Source organism: Scyliorhinus torazame, chromosome 12 (assembly GCF_047496885.1).
Source record: "Scyliorhinus torazame isolate Kashiwa2021f chromosome 12, sScyTor2.1, whole genome shotgun sequence".
Classification (NCBI taxonomy): domain Eukaryota; kingdom Metazoa; phylum Chordata; class Chondrichthyes; order Carcharhiniformes; family Scyliorhinidae; genus Scyliorhinus; species Scyliorhinus torazame.
Genome location: NC_092718.1, coordinates 203049873 through 203067166, shown reverse-complemented (window position 1 = coordinate 203067166; position 17294 = coordinate 203049873). Strand labels below are relative to the sequence as shown.

The window sequence follows — 17294 nt, the reverse complement described above, 5'->3', positions numbered from 1 at the left end:
CGTTTCATCCAGTGGTTTCACCTTATATGTCGCCACACTCATCTCCCCCTGGCCAGTCCGTTACTAACATTCTGTCAAGTAGGGCGTATCCAGCTAACTGGGGAACATCTTGGTCTCTTTGCAGAGAAGAATCTCGCAGCTGCAGATATCGAAGCTTGTTCCCTTTCGGGAGTTGGAGCTTCTCTGATAATTCCCTCAGGGTTACTACTCTACCGTCCACATACATGGCCTTCACCGTCAGTACCCCCATCCTCTTTCCATGTCTTAGAACATAGAACATAGTGCAGAAAGAGGCCATTCGGTCCATCGGGTCTGCGCCGACCCACTTAAGCCCTCACTTCCACCCTATCCCCGTAACCCAAAAACCCATCCTAACCTTTTTGGTCACTAAGGGCAATTTATCATGGCCAATCCACCTAACCTGCATGTCTTTGGACTGTGGGAGGAAACCGGAGCACCCGGAGGAAACCCACGCAGACACAGGGAGAACGTGCAGACTCCACACAGACAGTGACCCAGCGGGGAAAAGAACCTGGGACACTGGAGCTGTGAAGCCACAGTGCTATCCACTTGTGCTACCGTGCTGCCCGTACGTGTCTTGAGCGTGGCATCTATCCTGACCCGTGTACGTTTATGGTTCTTGCAGATGGGGGCCGCAACAGACATACCACGGAGTTTAAAGTGGTGCCTGAACTGTTTCCAGGTCCTGAATGTGGCTACTACCACCGGGCATCTCAAATATGTTTTTGGGGGGCCTGGAGTGAGGCGGTGACCAGTGCCCAGGGAGACGTCCCTATACAGGAGGCCTCCTTCAACTGGACCCATTTTGTCTCCGGCACTCCCAATCACCCCTGAACTCTCTCTGCATTTGCTGCCCAGTGATAGATTGGGAGGTTCGGCAGGGCCAGGCCTCCAATGTGTCGCCCTCTTTGAAGGACGGCTATCCGTACCCGAGGATTCTTTCCCGCCCAGACAAAGGCCATGATTAGTTTGTCAACCCTGGTGAAGAGGATTTGGGGGCGAAGATTGAAAGTGTTCTGAATAAGAAGAGGAACATTGACAATACGTTCATTTTTATCGTTGGCACCCTTCCTGCTCGGGATAATGGGAGTGAATCCAATCCTATCAGATCCCTCTTCACCTCCTCCACCAAGCTGGCCAGGTTCCATTGGGCAGACGCAGCATGGGTTCATAAAGGGCAGGTTGTGCCTAACCAATTTAAGTGGAATGTTTTGAGGACATTACCAGTGCAGTGGATAATGGGGAGCCAATGGATGTGGTATATCTGGATTTCCAGATAGCTCTTGACAAGGTGCCACACAAAAGGTTGCTGCATAAGATAAAGATGCATGGCATTAAGGGTAAAGTAGTAGCATGGATAGAGGATTGGTTAATTAACAGAAAGCAAAGAGTGGGGATTAATGGGTGTTTCTCTGGTTGGCAATCAGTAGCTAGTGGTGTCCCTCAGGGATCAGTGTTGGGCCCACAATTGTTCACAATTTACATAGATGATTTGGAGTTGGGGACCAAGTACAATGTGTCCAAGTTTGCAGACAACACCACGATTAGTGGTAAAGCAAAAAGTGCAGAGATACCGGAAGTCTGCAGAGGGATTTGGATAGGTTAAGTGAATAGGCTAGGGTCTGGCAGATGGAATACAATGTTGACAAATGTGAGGTTATCCATTTTGGTAGGAATAACAGCAAAAGGGATTATTATTTAAATGATAAAATATTAAAACATGCTGCTGTGCAGAGAGCCCTGGGTGTGCTAGTGCATAAGTCGCAAGAAGTTGGTTTACAGGTGAAACAGGTGATTAAGAAGGCAAATGGAGTTTTGTCCTTCATTGCTAGAGGGGTGGAGTTTAAGACTAGGGCGGTTATACTGCAATTGTCTAAGGTGTTAGTGAGGCCACACCTGGAGTATTGTGTTCAGTTTTGGTCTCCTTACCTGAGAAAGGATGTACTGGCGCTGGAGGGTGTGCAGAGGAGATTCACTAGGTTAATCTCAGAGCTGAAGGGGTTGGATTACGAGGAGAGGTGGAGTAGACTGGGATTGTACTCGTTGGAATTTAGAAGGATGCGGGGGAGGGGGGGGTCTTATAGAAACATATAAAATTATGATGGGAATGGATAGGATAGATGTGGGCAGGTTGTTTCCACTGGCGGGTGAAAGCAGAACTAGGGGGCATAGCTTCAAAATAAGGGGAAGTAGATTTAGGACTGAGTTTAGGAGGAACTTCGTCACCCAAAGGGTTGTGAATCTATGGAATTCCTTGCCCAGTGAAGCAGTTGAGGCTCCTTCATTAAATGTTTTTAAGATAAAGATAGATAGTTTTTCGAAGAATAAAGGGATTAAGGGTTATGGTGTTCGGGCCGGAAAGTGGAGCCAAGTCCACAAAAGATCAGCCATGATCTCATTGAATGGCGGAGCAGGCTCGAGGGGCCAGATGGCCTACTCCTGCTCCTAGTTCTTATGTTCTTATGTTCCACTTATGGGGCTGCATCTAGTTGTGAGCTATCTGAATTTGGTTTGGACCAGTTTAAATGGTAGCACCTCCAGCTCTGCTCCTGATGGAGCTGCATCTAGTTGCGAGCTATCTGTATCCCCAGGTACCTGAATTTGGTTTGGACCAGTTTAAACGTAGCACCTCCAGCTCCGTTCCTCACCCTTTGGGGTTCACCGGGAAGATTTTGCTCTTACCCAGATTGAGTTTGTGACCGGAAAAGTCACTGAACACCCTCCATTATCTTGCCCATGCTGGCCAGGGAGCTTGACACGTAGAGGAGCAGGTCATCCACATAGAGTGACACTGTGTGCTACCTGCCCCCTCCGAATGCGCGTCCATCCCTTCGCTGATCTAAGAGCGTTGGCCAGTGGCTCAACTGTCAGTGTGAACATCAGCAGGGACAGTGGGCACCCCTGCCTTGTTGCTCTGTGCAGCCGGAAATATTCAGAGCTGGTGGTATTCATCCGCAGGCTCGCAATGGGAGCACTATACAGAAGTTTCACCCATGAGGTGAAACCTGGTTAGTTTCAGGAACATTTCACCCTTTTGGTGGGGTTGAAGGTCCACTCAGAGGTTCCTAGATGAGAGCCAGCTTTTGTGCGACCCCTCAGCTCATGGCCGCCACTGGCAGTCCCCCTACATTTACTTTGTTCCTAATTTCGGAGTACCATAAACGTGATCCCAACATTGGATTCCAATGATATTCTAATGTAATGGTGTTAGTGATTAGGGTTTCACAATATTGCAATGCCCTCATGTGCCACAGTCTAGATACTGGCTTCTTTTTGGTCTGTTGCCAGGATAACTCTGTTTTTACAAACATGAAAGTACCATAGATGCTAGATAATTGTTCATTTTAAAACTGGGGTTTTCACATTTTTCTTAACCAAAGGTATTAAGGGTTATGGAACAAAGGCAGGTTTATGAATTTAGGCCACAGATCAGCCAGGACCTCTTCGACTAGCAAAACAGGCTTGAGGGTCTAAATGACCTTCTCCAGTTCCCATGTTCCTAACAAGATATTTTCCTTAAACAAATCCTACAAAAGAACCACAGGGATTAATAGGTTTGCATGATGTGGTTACTTCAATAGTGTGCATATTGCTTGAAACCAATTCACCATGTCAGCTGTGGTGTGACTGACTCAGCACACTGAATTACAAGATTCTGAGTTCACGTCCCATCCCAGGGTTTAATCATAAAAATCAAGGTCAACACTCAGTACTAAGGGGGTATTACACGGTCAGGGGTGCTGTCTTTCAGATGAGATGGTCAGACAAGGCCCCATTTGTCTGCTTGGGTGGATATAAAAGATCCCATGGCACTATTTTGAGGATCAAGGGAGTTATCCTCAGTGTCCTGGTCAATATTTATCCCTCAATCAACATCACTAGGGCAGTATCATCAGTAGCGCAGTCGCTTCACTGTGCCAGGGTTCCAGGTTCGATTCCCAGCTTGGGTCACTGTCTGTGCGGAGTCTGCACATTCTCCGTGTCTGCATGGGTTTCCTCCGGGTGCTCCAGTTTCCTCCCACAAGTTCTGAAAGACGTGCTGTTAGGTGAATTGGACATTCTGAATTCTCCCTCTGTGAACCCGAACAGGCGCCGGAATGTGGCGACTGGGGGCTTTTCACGGTAACTTCATTGCAGTGTTAATGTAAGCCTACTGGTAACAATAAAGATTATACAAAAAAAAACAGTTTGTCTGGTCGTTATCACATTACATTTTGAGTGAGTTTGCTGTGCGCAAATATCTGCCACATTTCCGACATAAAAATCAATGACTATCCTTGAAAAAGGACATCACTGGCTGTAAAGCACTTTGAGACAGGCAGTGGTTGTGAAAAGCACTGTATAAATAAAGACTTTCATTTAATTACCCATTCCCTATCTTGTCGTCCATCATCAAGAAGCTTATTAACAAGCATCTACAATATTGTTCAATTAAGAATTTATATAACTCTAAATATTTGTGCTCTGATAATAATTTGAGCTAACTATTCCTATTTAAGCTGCAAAATAACAACATCAACACTTGGAGTACAGTGATCATGCAGATATTCATCTAAAGCCCTGTCAAGACAAAGCTGTCCATTATGGAGTTACATTCCACTCCATCCATTGCTCTACTAAGTGAAGGCAGTGCCTGATGTAGTGCTAGACTTTACATGCTACAAGGTTTCCTTTCAGCTTGTGCTGAACTAGCTGATTGCAGCCAGTGCAAGATTTGGGGAACTGTAAATTGGCCTTTGCAAAGAAGGGAGATGATAATCCAGCACTCTGGCTGAAAAAGAAGTTGAGGGTGTTGAGAGTAGTGAGGTACTGAGGAAGGTATCAAGGTCGCAGGAGTGTACCGACAGACAGAAAGGTGTGTTGAAGTGTGTCTACCTCAATGCAAGGAGCATCCGGAATAAGGTAGGTGAACTTGGAGCGTGGATTGGTACTTGGGACTACGATGTTGTGGCCATTACGGAGACATGGTTAGAACAGGGACAGGAATGGTTGTTGGAAGTTCCGGGGTACAGATGTTTCAGTAAGAGTAGGGAAGGTGGTAAAAGAGGTGGAGGAGTAGCATTGTTAATCAAGGATAGTTTAACAGCTGCAGAAAGGCAGTTCAAAGGGGATCTGCCTACTGAGATAATATGGGCCGAAGTTAGAAATAGGGAAGGAGCGGTCACGTTGTTAGGAGTTTTCTATAGGCCCCCAAATAGTAATAGAGATGTGGAGGAAGAAATTGCAAAACAGATTATGGATAGGTGTGGAGGTCTCAGGGTAGTTGTCATGGGTGATTTTAACTTTCCAAATATTGACTGGAACATCTATAGGTCAAACAGTTCGGATGGGGCAGTTTTTGTACAGTGTGTGCAGGAGGGGTCCTCACACAATATGTGGATAGGCCGACAAGAGGGGGGGCCACATTGGATTTGGTACTGGGTAATGAACCGGGCCAAGTGTTAGATTTGTTTGTGGGAGAGTACTTTGGAGATAGAGACCACAATTCGGTGTCTTTCACTATTGCAATGGAGAGGGATAGGGCCATACGGCAGGGTGAGGTTTATAATTAGGGGAGGGGTAATTATGATGCAATTAGGCAAGAATTAGGGAGCATAAGATGGGAACAGAAACTGTCAGGGAAAGGCACAAATGAAAAGTGGAGCTTGTTCAAGGAACAAATACTGCGTTTTCCTTGATAAGTATGTCCCTGTCAGGCAGGGAGGAAATGGCCGTGTGAGGGAACTATGGTTCACAAAAGAGATTGAATGTCTTGTCAAGAGGAAAAAGGAAGCGTATGCAAGGATGAGAAAACAAGGTTCAGTTGGGTTGCATGAGGGTTACAAGGTAGCAAGGAATGAGCTAAAAAAAAAGGGCTTAGGAGAGCTAGGAGGGGGCATGAGAAGTCCTTGGCGGGTCAGATCAAGGAAAACCCCAAGGCTTTTTACTCTTATGTGAGAAATAAAAGAATGACCAGGATGAGGTTAGGGCTGGTCAAGGACAGTAGTGAGAACTTGTGCAAGGAGTCAGAAGAAATAGGTGTTAAATGAATACTTTTCTTCAGTGTTCACCAAGGAGAGGGGCCATGTTTTTGAGGATCAGAGTGTGATACAGGCGGGTAGGCTGGAGGAGGTAGATGTTCTGAGGAAAGATGTATTAGCAATTTTGAAAAACCTTAGGGTCGACAAGTCCCCTGGGCCAGATGGGATATATCCAAAGATATATCTTTGGGAGGCAAGGGATGAGATTGCAGAGCCTTTGGCTTTGATCTTTGGGTCCTCACTGTCCACGGGGATAGTGCCAGAGGACTGGAGAGTGGCAAATGTTGTTCCTCTGTTCAAGAATGGGAATAGGAATGACCCTGGTAATTATAGGCCGGTTAGTCTTACTTCGGTGGTCTGTAAGTTAATGGAAAAGGCCCTGAAGGATAGGATTTATGACCATTTGGAAAGATGCTGCTTAATCCGGGATAGTCAACACGGATTTGTGAAGGGCAAGTCTTGCCTCACAAATTTGATTGAAGTTGATGTCGTATACATGGATTTTAGTAAGGCATTTGATAAGGTTCCCCATGGTCGGCTTATGAAGAAAGTAAGGAGGTGTGGGATAGAGAGAAATTTGGCCAATTAGATAAGTAACTGGCTATCACATAGAAGACAGAGGGTGGTGGTGGATGGAAAATTTTCAGACTGGAGACCAGTTACCAGCGGTGTGCCACAGGGATCAGTGCTGTGTCCTCGGTTATTTGTGATTTTTATCAATGACTTGGAGGAGGGGGCTGAAGGATGGGTCAGTAAATTTGCTGATGACACCAAGATTGGTGGACTAGTGGATGAGGTGGAGGGCTGTTGTCGGCTGCAAAGAGATATTGATAGGATGCAGAGCTGGGCCGAAAAATGGCAGATGGAGTTTAACCCTGACAAATGCGAGGTGATTCATTTTGGTAGAAAGAATTTGAATGCGGATTACAGGGTCAACGGCAGGGTTCTGAGGAATGTGGAGGAACAGAGAGATCTTGGGGTTCATGTCCACAGATCTCTGAAGGTTGCCATTCAAGTGGATAGAGCCGTGAAGAAGGCCTATAGTGTGCTAGCGTTTATTAACAGGGGGCTTGAGTTTAAGAGCCGCGGGGTTATGCTGCAACTGTACATGACCCTGGTGAGACCACATTTGGAGTATTATGTGCAGTTCTGGTCACCTCACTATAGGAAGGATGTGGAAGCATTGGAAAGGGTGCAAAGGAGATTTACCAGGATGCTGCCTGGTTTGCAGGATAGGTCTTATGAGGAAAGGTTGAGGGAGCTAGGGCTTTTCTCTTTGGAGCGGAGGAGGATGAGAGGCGACTTAATAGAGGTTTATAAGATGATGAGGGGGATAGACAGAATGGACGTTCAGAGACTATTTCCTCAGGTGGATGTAGCTGTTACAAGGGGGCATAACTATAAGGTTCAGGGTGGGAGATATAGGAGGGATGTCCGAGGTAAGTTCTTTACTCAGAGAGTGGTTAGGGTGTGGAATGGACTGCCTGCTGTGATAGTGGAGTCGGACACTTTAGGAACTTTCAAGCGATTATTGGATAGGCACATGGAGCACACCAGAATGACAGCGAGTGGGATAGCTTGATCTTGGCTTCGGACAATGCTCGGCACAACATCGAGGGCCGAAGGGCCTGTTCTGTGCTGTACTGTTCTGTGTTCATACGGATGTCCCATGGGGTGGAGTCTGACTTGACTATTGAGGCTAGACGGCTGCATTACCTTACCAACCTTTAGCTCCCACCTGGATGAAGTAGAGAAGGACTGCAAAATCCAATGGAACCATAAACTAACAGAGATCAACATCTTTGGGAGGGGAGAGAGCAGAAATTATATTCTACATTCTTTATGATACATTCTCTTGGAATACTTGAAAAATAATTTCACATGGGCAGCATGGAGGCACAGTAGTTAGCACTGCTGCCTCACAGCGTCAGGGACATGGGTTGAACTGCAGTCTTGGGTCACTGTCTGTGTGCGGTTTGTACGTTCTCCCAGTGTCTGCGTGGGTTGCCTCCGGGTGCTCCAGTTTCCTACCACAGTCCAAAGATGTGCAACTTTGGTGGATTGGTCGTGCTAAAATGTCCCTTAGTGTCCATAGGCAGCAGAGCTAACCACTGAGCTACCGTGTCGCCCTGACCCTCTGTTTTTCAACTGTAGTTCCCCAAATCTCACAGTGGCTACAGTCAGTTAGTTCAGCACAAGCTGAAATAGAACCTTATGATTTGTATAGTCGAGCATTACATTGGGCACTGCCTTCACTTAATAGAGCACTATTAGTTAACAGCATCTTTCCTGTTTCCAAGCTGACAACCTGAGCAATACTTTTTAGGATCAATTATTTGTCCTATACCTACTGACATGGCAATACACTTCTGCATCATAAACCATAACACAGGCCTTCTTCTGATGGCTACTTACTCCAAAGAGTCGACTCCACCTGCAAGCATATGCAGGTGATTGAGCGTGGTGATGGACGTAGTGAGGTGGCGTTTTGCATGATCAAGTTGTTTGATATCTCGTGTGATTTCCTTGACCTAAAGAAGAACATTTCACAAGGTAATTTCCAGCCAAAGTATGTTCTCTAATGATTGCTTTCAGGCTAATATGGGTCAAATCATATTTAAGGCTGTGCAACATTAGCAGTTGCAATCAAAATTCTTAACATTACAAAGTTCATGACAAAAATACAAAGACAGGATTAGTGACATGACATTCATTTACATGCTTTAAATAAGCCACATTACGTCTTCTTTTCAAGAGCCCTCGGATTCACTATAAAAGGCTCCAAGTTGATTTTGGAAGCAATAAACATTCTTTACCTCAAGGCTCATTTTTTTCAATACTCTTCTCACCGTCCTCCTGAATTCTTCCTGAATACGTCGAAAACGCTTCTGCCCAAATCCTGCTCTGTGCTATTTCTCACTGACCCATCAGCTCAGTTCATGCTGACCTCTCCTGGCTCTGATTATACCAAATTCTAAATCTTTACCCTGATATACAAATCCTTCCTCTGCTTTGCAACTTCCTTCGCCTCACATCTTGTGGTGCTCTGACTTTGGACTTATGGGTATTCCCCTCTTGTGGCATTCCTCACATTCGGCCATCTTGACCCCATCCTCGGGAACTCCCCTCTCAAGCCTCTTTTGTTTTTAAACATTTTTTTTTAGAGTACCCAATTCATTTTTTCCAATTAAAGGGCAATCCACCTCGCCTGCACATCTTTGGGTTGTGGGGGGGGCGAAACACGGGGAGAATGTGCAAACTCCACACGGACAGTGACCCAGAGCCGGGATCGAACCTGGTACCTCGGCGCCGTAAGGCAGCAGGGCTAACCTACTGTCCCACCGTGCTGCCCTCTCAAGCCTCTTTACCTTGTTGACTTCTTTCCCCACTTTAAAAAAAAAAACTCTTCTCGAAGACTATTTTTCTGATGATCATCTGAAAAATATACCATTACCCTACTTTTGAATTCCAGTATTCTTGAAATGTTATTCCCACATTCAACTCTAGTTCTGCTAATGGAGTATTTCAAACTTAAATCATCAAAACAATCTCTTCAGCAACATACATACCATCTGCTCCGATTTCTCGGCTTTGTCCTTAATGTCTTTGATCTTGGCAAAGAGTTGCTGAATGGCTTTCTGTGCTTCTTCCAAAGCCTGTACAAGAAGAGTGGTAAAGGTTTAGTAGAGAGGCATTGAGCAGAGATGTGGGCAATCCAGGAGTGGACATTGCTGAAAAGAGCCAACAGCATTCCCTCCAACTCTGCTTCAGCAATAATCCAACACATGTTTTCACAGAGTTTGGTCAGCAAAGTCAAAATAGCAAAAGATCTAAATGTTTAAGGTGTTACGTCTGCCTCAAGAATCCACTGGTGTTTGTGTTCCAAGTTCCAAGACCAATTAATGAAAGTTTCCATTTTTCAAAATGATTGGAACAAACTCTCTGTTCCTGGTAATTGTGTGCCCAATGGTACATTCTAACCAATCAGCATCCTAATTCCTCCTTCAGTAAAGACCGAAAGGAATACAGTTGATCACCTCTGTAAAATTTCGTGGACCAACATATTTTGCAGGGATTCCTCAATCTTTGGGGTCTTTGGAACGCTCTTCCTCAACAGGTAGTGGAAGCAGTCTTTGAATATTTTTAAGGCAGAGGTGGGTCGGTGGTGGAACAGGCTTGAGGGGCAGAGTGGCCCACAACTGCTCCTTGTTCATAAATTTACATTATCATAGATCAATGATCATAGAATTTACAGTGCAGAAGGAGGCCATTCGGCCCATCGAGTCTGCACCGGCTCTTGAAAAGAGCACCCTATCCAACCCCACACCACCCTATCCCCATAACCCAGTAACCCAGGGTAATTTTTGGACACTAAGGACAATTTATCATGGCCAATCCACCTAACCTGTACATCTTTGGACTGTGGGAGGAAACCGGAGCACCCGGAGGAAACCCACGCACACACGGGGAGAACGTGCAGACTCTGTACAGACAGTTATCCAGCCAGGAATCGATCCTGGGACCCTGGAGCTTTGAAGCAATTGTGCTATCCATTATGCTACCGTGCTGCCCTAAAGGTTGCAACTTCAACCTGTACCTAACAAACTCAATGTTTGTTAATAATGTAGTGTTCGAAATTCAACTGTCCATGATGAAGAGGCATTGACCAGAGAGAGAAAGAAATGTCACACTGAGAGGTTAGATGGAGGGCACACTAGCACAGTGGTTGGCACTGTTGCTTCACAGAGCCAGAGATCCGGGTTCGATTCCTGGCTTGGGTGACTGTCTGTGCAGAGTCTGCACGTTCTCCCAGTGTCTGCGTGGGTTTCTTCCGGATGCTCCGGTTTCCTCCCACAAGACCCGAAAGACGTGCCTGTTAAGTGAATTGGACATTCTGAATTCTCCCTGGGTATCTGAGACGCCAGAGTGTGGCAACTAAGGGATTTTCACAGCAACTTCATTGCAATGTTAATGTAAGCCTACTTATAACACTCATAATGATGATAAAAATAAACTATCGTCCACAGTAATCATTACAATAGATCCTGAATGATGTAATTTTTAAATTTTTTTTTGCAAGACAAAATTTACTTAAAATTGAAAAGCATCATAATATTTATTATGCATTGTGCAATAAAGCAGGTGTTCTATTGCAAAAATGATGCTCCAAAAAAAAAAAAAAAAAAAAAAAAAGTTTGATACATACTCCATCCCCTTATCCTGTATAAAACTGATCTGATAATGGCGTCTTTTTGACAAGAAAGCACTTGTTGGAATTTTGTTTCAGAATGGAGGATTGACGTGCTTACCAAAATGCTTAAGCATGCAATATTCCTTGCTAAACAAATTCTCAATGTTACTGAGTTACAAATAGCCAACTCTTGCTTAGAAAAAGCTATAGTGCTCGCCTCTTAACATTGATAGTGCTCGAAATGGATGTTAAAGCTTTCAAAGTTCCAGTGATGTTTATGAAACTTGGAAGAATTTTGTAACCTCAATTGTCTTTTAAAAAGCAAAGCTTTGCAACTTCAGGCTGCTATATCTAGGAACTGCAGCAGAAGGGGTGAAGAGATAAGAAATGGAAACATGCAATCTCAAGCCAATCACAGTGGCCATGGGCCAAGCAAAGTAAGGCAATTCCTTGCAGGAAGAAAATAGAAGGAAAGCATGCACCCATTGAGGATTTCAACTTTCTCTTCACAAAGTAAAGTGCCTCTGATTAGTACCACTCCACCACTAATCATAGAATCCCCATGGTGCAGAGGGAGGTCATTTGGCCCATCGCGTTTGCACCAATCCTTCGAAAGAGCGCCCCACCCAGGTCTACTCCCACACCCCCACCCCACACTATTACCATAACCCCACCTAACCTTTGGACACTGAGGGGCAATTTAGCATGGCCAATTCACCTAAGGCAGCATGGGAGCATAGTGGTTAGCGCTGTGGCTTCACAGCACCAGGGTCCTAGGTTTGATTCCCCGCTGGGTCACTGAGTGGAGTCTGCACGTTCTCCCAGTGTCTGCGTGGGTTTCCTCCGGGTGCTCTGGTATCCTCCCACAGTCCAAAGATGCGCAGGTTAGGTGGATTGGCCATGTTAAATTGCCTTTAACTGTCCAAAAAGGTTGAGGAGAGGTCATGGGGAAGGGTGGAAGTGAGGGCTTGAGTGGGTCGTGAGGGCTTAAGTGAGTCGGTGCAGACTCAATGAGCCAAATGGCCTCCTTCTGCACTCGATGTTCTATGTTCTAAGCTGCGCATCTTCAAACCGGTGGCAGGAAACCAGAGAACCCAGAAGAAACCCAGGCAGACATGGGGAGAACGTGCAGACTTCGCACAATCATCCACGGTTAAAATAGAATCCGGATCTCTGACGTGATGAGGCAGCAGTGCGAATCACTCTACCACCCCAAATATCGCAAATTCTATTGGGAAGAGACTTGAGAAATTTCCAAAGGCACAGCCACCATTCTGAGAAACTGCGACGAACAAATACTTGTCTTGCACTTAGGAAGCTGCTAGTGGAAAAGCTGCAGGTGAAAATCCACATCCTATTATCCGATAGCGCACCCCTTTTAAGGCATGTTTACCAATTTCAATTCTGCTGGATCAACACAATTCTTCTAGATGGAAGCACACATAGCTTGATAATAGGAATGACTGATGTGCTCACTTGAATCCCTACCTGATTGTGGTGTGCAGCCAAATCCTACCACACTTGTAAGGACCGGGGGTTTCCCCCGTAACCCAAATTAGGTTTTCCTGCGACGGATGTGACGACGGATCACAGTGGGATTTTACAGTCCTGCCAAAATCTATGGGCCTTTGGGTGGTTCGCCTGCCCTGCTGCCAGGGGCGCCAACGCAAGGAGTCGAATTCAGTGGGATCAGAAGATCCCTCCAGTGGGAGGATCCAGAAAACCCCGCCCGAAGTCTCCCAAGAACACCATTCAAGTGGGGTTTCTGAGGTAAACTTAGAGCTGTCGAGTACCCGTCAAATACTCAACACAAACCCAATAACTAAGTCTATAAATATATGTAAGTTTCGGAATTGAAAATGAAAAGTAAAATGTTCCCATTAAGTTTGATATATTAGCAGTGATTAGCACTGATGCGTCATGGCTCCAAGGGCTCGGGTTCGATCCCAGCCCCGGGTCACTGTCCGTGTGGAGTTTGCATATTCTCCCCGTGTCTGCGTGGGTCTCACCCCTACAACCTAAAAAGATGTGCAGGGTAAGTGAATTGGCCTCGCTAAATTGCCCCTTAAATGGAAAAAAGAATTGGGTACCCTAAATTTATTTTTTTAAAGTTTGGTACATTAGGGGGTGGCACGGTGGTGCAGTGGTTAGCACTGCTGTTTCACTGCGCCGAAGGCCCGGGTTCGATCCCGGCCACGGGTCACTGACCGTGTGGAGTTTGCACATCCTCTCCCCCCCCCCCCCCCCCACATCCTCCTCTCTTCTCCCCCCCCCCCCCACCCCCTCCCCATGTCTGGGTAGGTCTCACCCCCACAACCCAAAGATGTGCAGGGTAGGTGGATTGGCCACGCTAAATTGCCCCTTAATTGGGAAAAGAAGAATTGGGTCCTTTAATTTAAAAAAATGTTTGGCACATTCGTACAAATCAAACCAACTTCACAATACAATTTTGGCAATGAAATTCAGCACCCAAAGGGTTACAATAATTGCCTGAATTTCCAATATCCTCTTGCTTGGTTGAATCTGTAACAAATAAAAAGAAATCCCTTGGCTCCGTTTCAGATTTCTGTTATTAATTAGCTGCAATAATTTTTATTTGATGTTATTTACATTTGGCTGCAGTGGTCTAATTACTGACAGTCCGGCTTCCGATAGCGTCTGAATCCAGAAAGATCACTGAGCAGAGTCCTTTCTTCAATAACTGGAGCCAAAACGGCAATCGGTGGAAAACGGATGCTGTTCCTTTCCAGTCTAAACATGGTCAACCACTACTTCAGAATTCAGAGTTCCACTGGTTTCCAGGTTTGGGGGGAAAATAAATCCCTGCCTTTCTCTGTTGCTTGTTCGTGGAACCCAATCCCAAATGAATCAAAAATATCTTACAATGCTAGCTTTACAGCAAAACACATCCGCTATCATGGTCAGTGGGGAGGAGTTTTAAAACAAATAAAAAAGGTCCCCCCACCCCAAAAAAAAACTGTACGAGAGGATCCAGCTATTATATATTATTAAGTATTTTAAGGGCACAATATTATATTTCCCTGCGACTCTTTGTGGCTGAATGGACTTGCCCATGGAAACATGTTGACAGAATTAACTTCTTTCCTATGAAACAGAAAGTTAATTATTACAGGATCGCGAGTATGCCCAAAGTGCACATTTTGAACAGTGACCAGGAATGTCAACAGCTAAGGCCAGCTGGCTGTGGAATTCAGCAAATTCACAAGACCTCAAACCCAGATGGCTGTCACTCACAGAACAAATAGTGCTGTTGTGTCTCGAAAACTAAATCACTACAGTATTAGACATGTGCTGCTTATTGAAGGATTCCAGAGAAAATGGCAAGTTTGTGATCTGAATACATATTCACAAAACTTTGATGCAGGATTAGGCTAACTGGCTGATAAGAAACCAAATGTAAACCAAGTCTCACTCTGTTGATAATGATTACACTTAAACAGGCGTCCATTCAATGTTTTGAGGTTTATGGACAAAGGTAAGGTTTCATGCAAAAAGCCTATATTGTCACATCTGCTACTTTGTTCAATAATTGTTTTTAAAATCTATATGATCCCAAATATAAATCTTCAAAATGGCACACTTCTAACAAAGCAGTTCATTAAAATGATTCATGTACTTATTTTAACTATTGTCAGGAGTTTGCTGAAGGCCTGCCCTTTTAAATTCCAGCCAGATAAAAGATGTTTAATTAACTTCAACGCCACATGGCTAGAATAAATAGATGTTCGTTCAATGATTGACAAAGTCACTTAGACTTTGAAAATTCATGGGGCAGCACGGTGCCCGCCCTGGGTCACTGTCCGTGCAGAGTTTGCACATTCTCCCCGTGTCTGCGTGGGTCTCACCCCCACAACCTAAAAGTGCGCAGGGTAGGTTGATTGACCATGCTAAATTGCCCCTTAATTGGAAAAAAAAATGATTTGGGTACTTCAATTTTAAAAAAGGACTTTGAAAATTCATCTATCAAGTTACATAGAATGCAAAGGGGTGGAAACAGGCCATGTAGCTCAACTGGTCTACATCATCTAACTGTACCAATACCACCTTTAATATTCTTCCTACGGTTTTCCAAAGCCTGCCTATCACACCACTCAAAAGGGGACAACTTGGGAGTTGGGACAATCTCATTACCCAGAGTAGCAGCAAGATCTGGTAGATGTAGCCATGGACACCTTGGCCACTGAACGGGCTAAGTTCTGATAATGTTTTTTTTTTTAAAGCACCATTAAATAAATGGTAGGTTTTGCAAACCTCAACAGATGGCCGATCAGAATGCCCGTCGGCCTTACGGTGATTATGTGATTACGGTGACCAAATGAAGTATCTTTTAAGGTAGGTTCAAATTAGGTTTGATTGGCAGTTTCTTTTTGCGGTTAACAGGGATATAGATCTGCTTTTCTGCCATTTTCTAGAAGTATTTTGCAAGCTAACCAGTTCAGATTGGAGGATGGCCGCAGCCTTTGAAGTAAATAGTTAGACCAGTTAACTTATGTATATCATGTAAGGATAGTGCTTATATCATAATTTCACAAACTATCTACTAATTCTACTAGATGATCAACCAGCTAAGCTTAACCACTATATAAACATACATTTTATTAGTGCTACTGTTTGCCTAGTCTTTTACTACTCAAAATAATGTATTAAGTAGCTCAAGCCAAAGTCTAAACAGTGCTATATTAGCTTCATCTTAAAATGAGGAAGAGAATCAAATGAAGGCATGGGATAAAATCAATATCTGAAACTAAATTAGAGAAGGATTCCTGTTTGTTCCTTGATCACGTTCAGAATTTCCCTATATACCTGGGGTCAGTGAAAAAACAGAGGAATCAAGGACCAGCTAGGAGAATAGTCTGAATCACTAAAGCCAAACCAGCAAAAGCAAAGGGAAGAAACCAAGAACTCTATGGTTACCACTGAACTGTCAGAACAGGCCAACGCCGTGCAATAATGGGAGGCTGGTCCACATGGAACAATCAAATCTCTCAAAAGGCACATGGGGACAATTTATTTTTAATACGTCCAGTCCACCTTCCAGAGTGTTGGTCAAAACCAAGTGGAACCTTCAGGTCAAGCAGGCTGTGGTTCAACTGGACCAGGGGCATTGACAATATCCAGTCTAGATTTTAAAATCAACTATTATGTCCTTACTTTTCTGTAATACTTCAAATTTGATACAATTTATCATTAAATAGCAAAAGTTGGAGAACTTTGGGAATTGGCCAGAGTTGGTTGAAACATGGAATGTCCTATGCAGTACAAGCTGGGGAGCCCGGAGATGCAAAACTCATGCACAAGAACTCTACCAAGTTTGGATTCCTGCATATGTTTAAAGAGACAATTTCATTGAAAAGGTGTGGGTTGGAATTGGGAAGAAGTTGTCACGTTTGTCACACTTTTGTGTCAAGGGGATATAAAGTGTTGTAGACAGAAAGCAGATGCAAATGTAAGAAATGCAACATATTATAAGTAGATGCAGTATTCAACCATGAGTCCCTAATTTCCCCCACAACCATTTCCAGTTCATATTTGGACCACCATTGTAGGGTAACCTTGGTTGGAATCCAAAAGCAATGCACGCAATTTTATAGCCAAAGGGTTCCTTGCATTCTTAAGTGCCAACAGATTTGATGTTCAGCAGTCTTCATCATTCCCCCTATATTACTGAATAACATACACCGTACCACGGCCATAGAAGTGCCAACTTGTACCAGCAGATTTTGGCCTGATCCCAGTGGACAAATGCCGATTTTGCTCCTAGGCAGCAGTTAGAATTTTTATCAGTGAAAGTGATTGGAAAAGTGAGGATATTTAGCAACTGACAACACGGGAGAAGTGGTCAAAAATCCTGCAGGCATGTCTCAAATCTGGAAAAACGGCGTAGAATGATCTGCAAGTAAATGAGGCAAGAAGCTTGCAAAAGAAACCCAATTCTCACAACCCCACCCACAGCAACAGAAATCGAGGCTCACAGACTGCTAGAGACACACAAAAAAAAAACTGCTCATCAACACCCCCCCACCCCCCGAACCAGTTAGCAG

At 44.5% G+C, this 17294-nt stretch overlaps 1 protein-coding gene and 1 long non-coding RNA gene across 2 annotated transcripts in view; one reads left to right on the top strand and one right to left on the bottom strand.

The window, feature by feature from the left end:
• The window catches only part of vps53 (VPS53 subunit of GARP complex), a 355834-nt gene that overhangs the window by 271725 nt on the left and 66815 nt on the right, over window positions 1-17294 (bottom strand). Inside the window, exons 5-6 of the mRNA XM_072469721.1 lie at window positions 9611-9697; window positions 8457-8572 (exon numbers count right to left, since the gene is read on the bottom strand). Of these exons, the coding sequence (XP_072325822.1) occupies window positions 8457-8572; window positions 9611-9697 (203 nt within the window). The remainder of the gene's footprint in view (window positions 1-8456; window positions 8573-9610; window positions 9698-17294) is intronic.
• The window catches only part of LOC140386887 (uncharacterized), a 51839-nt gene continuing 49622 nt past the window's right edge, over window positions 15078-17294 (top strand). The window contains exon 1 of the long non-coding RNA XR_011933703.1: window positions 15078-15585. This is a non-coding gene — a long non-coding RNA (uncharacterized lncRNA). The remainder of the gene's footprint in view (window positions 15586-17294) is intronic.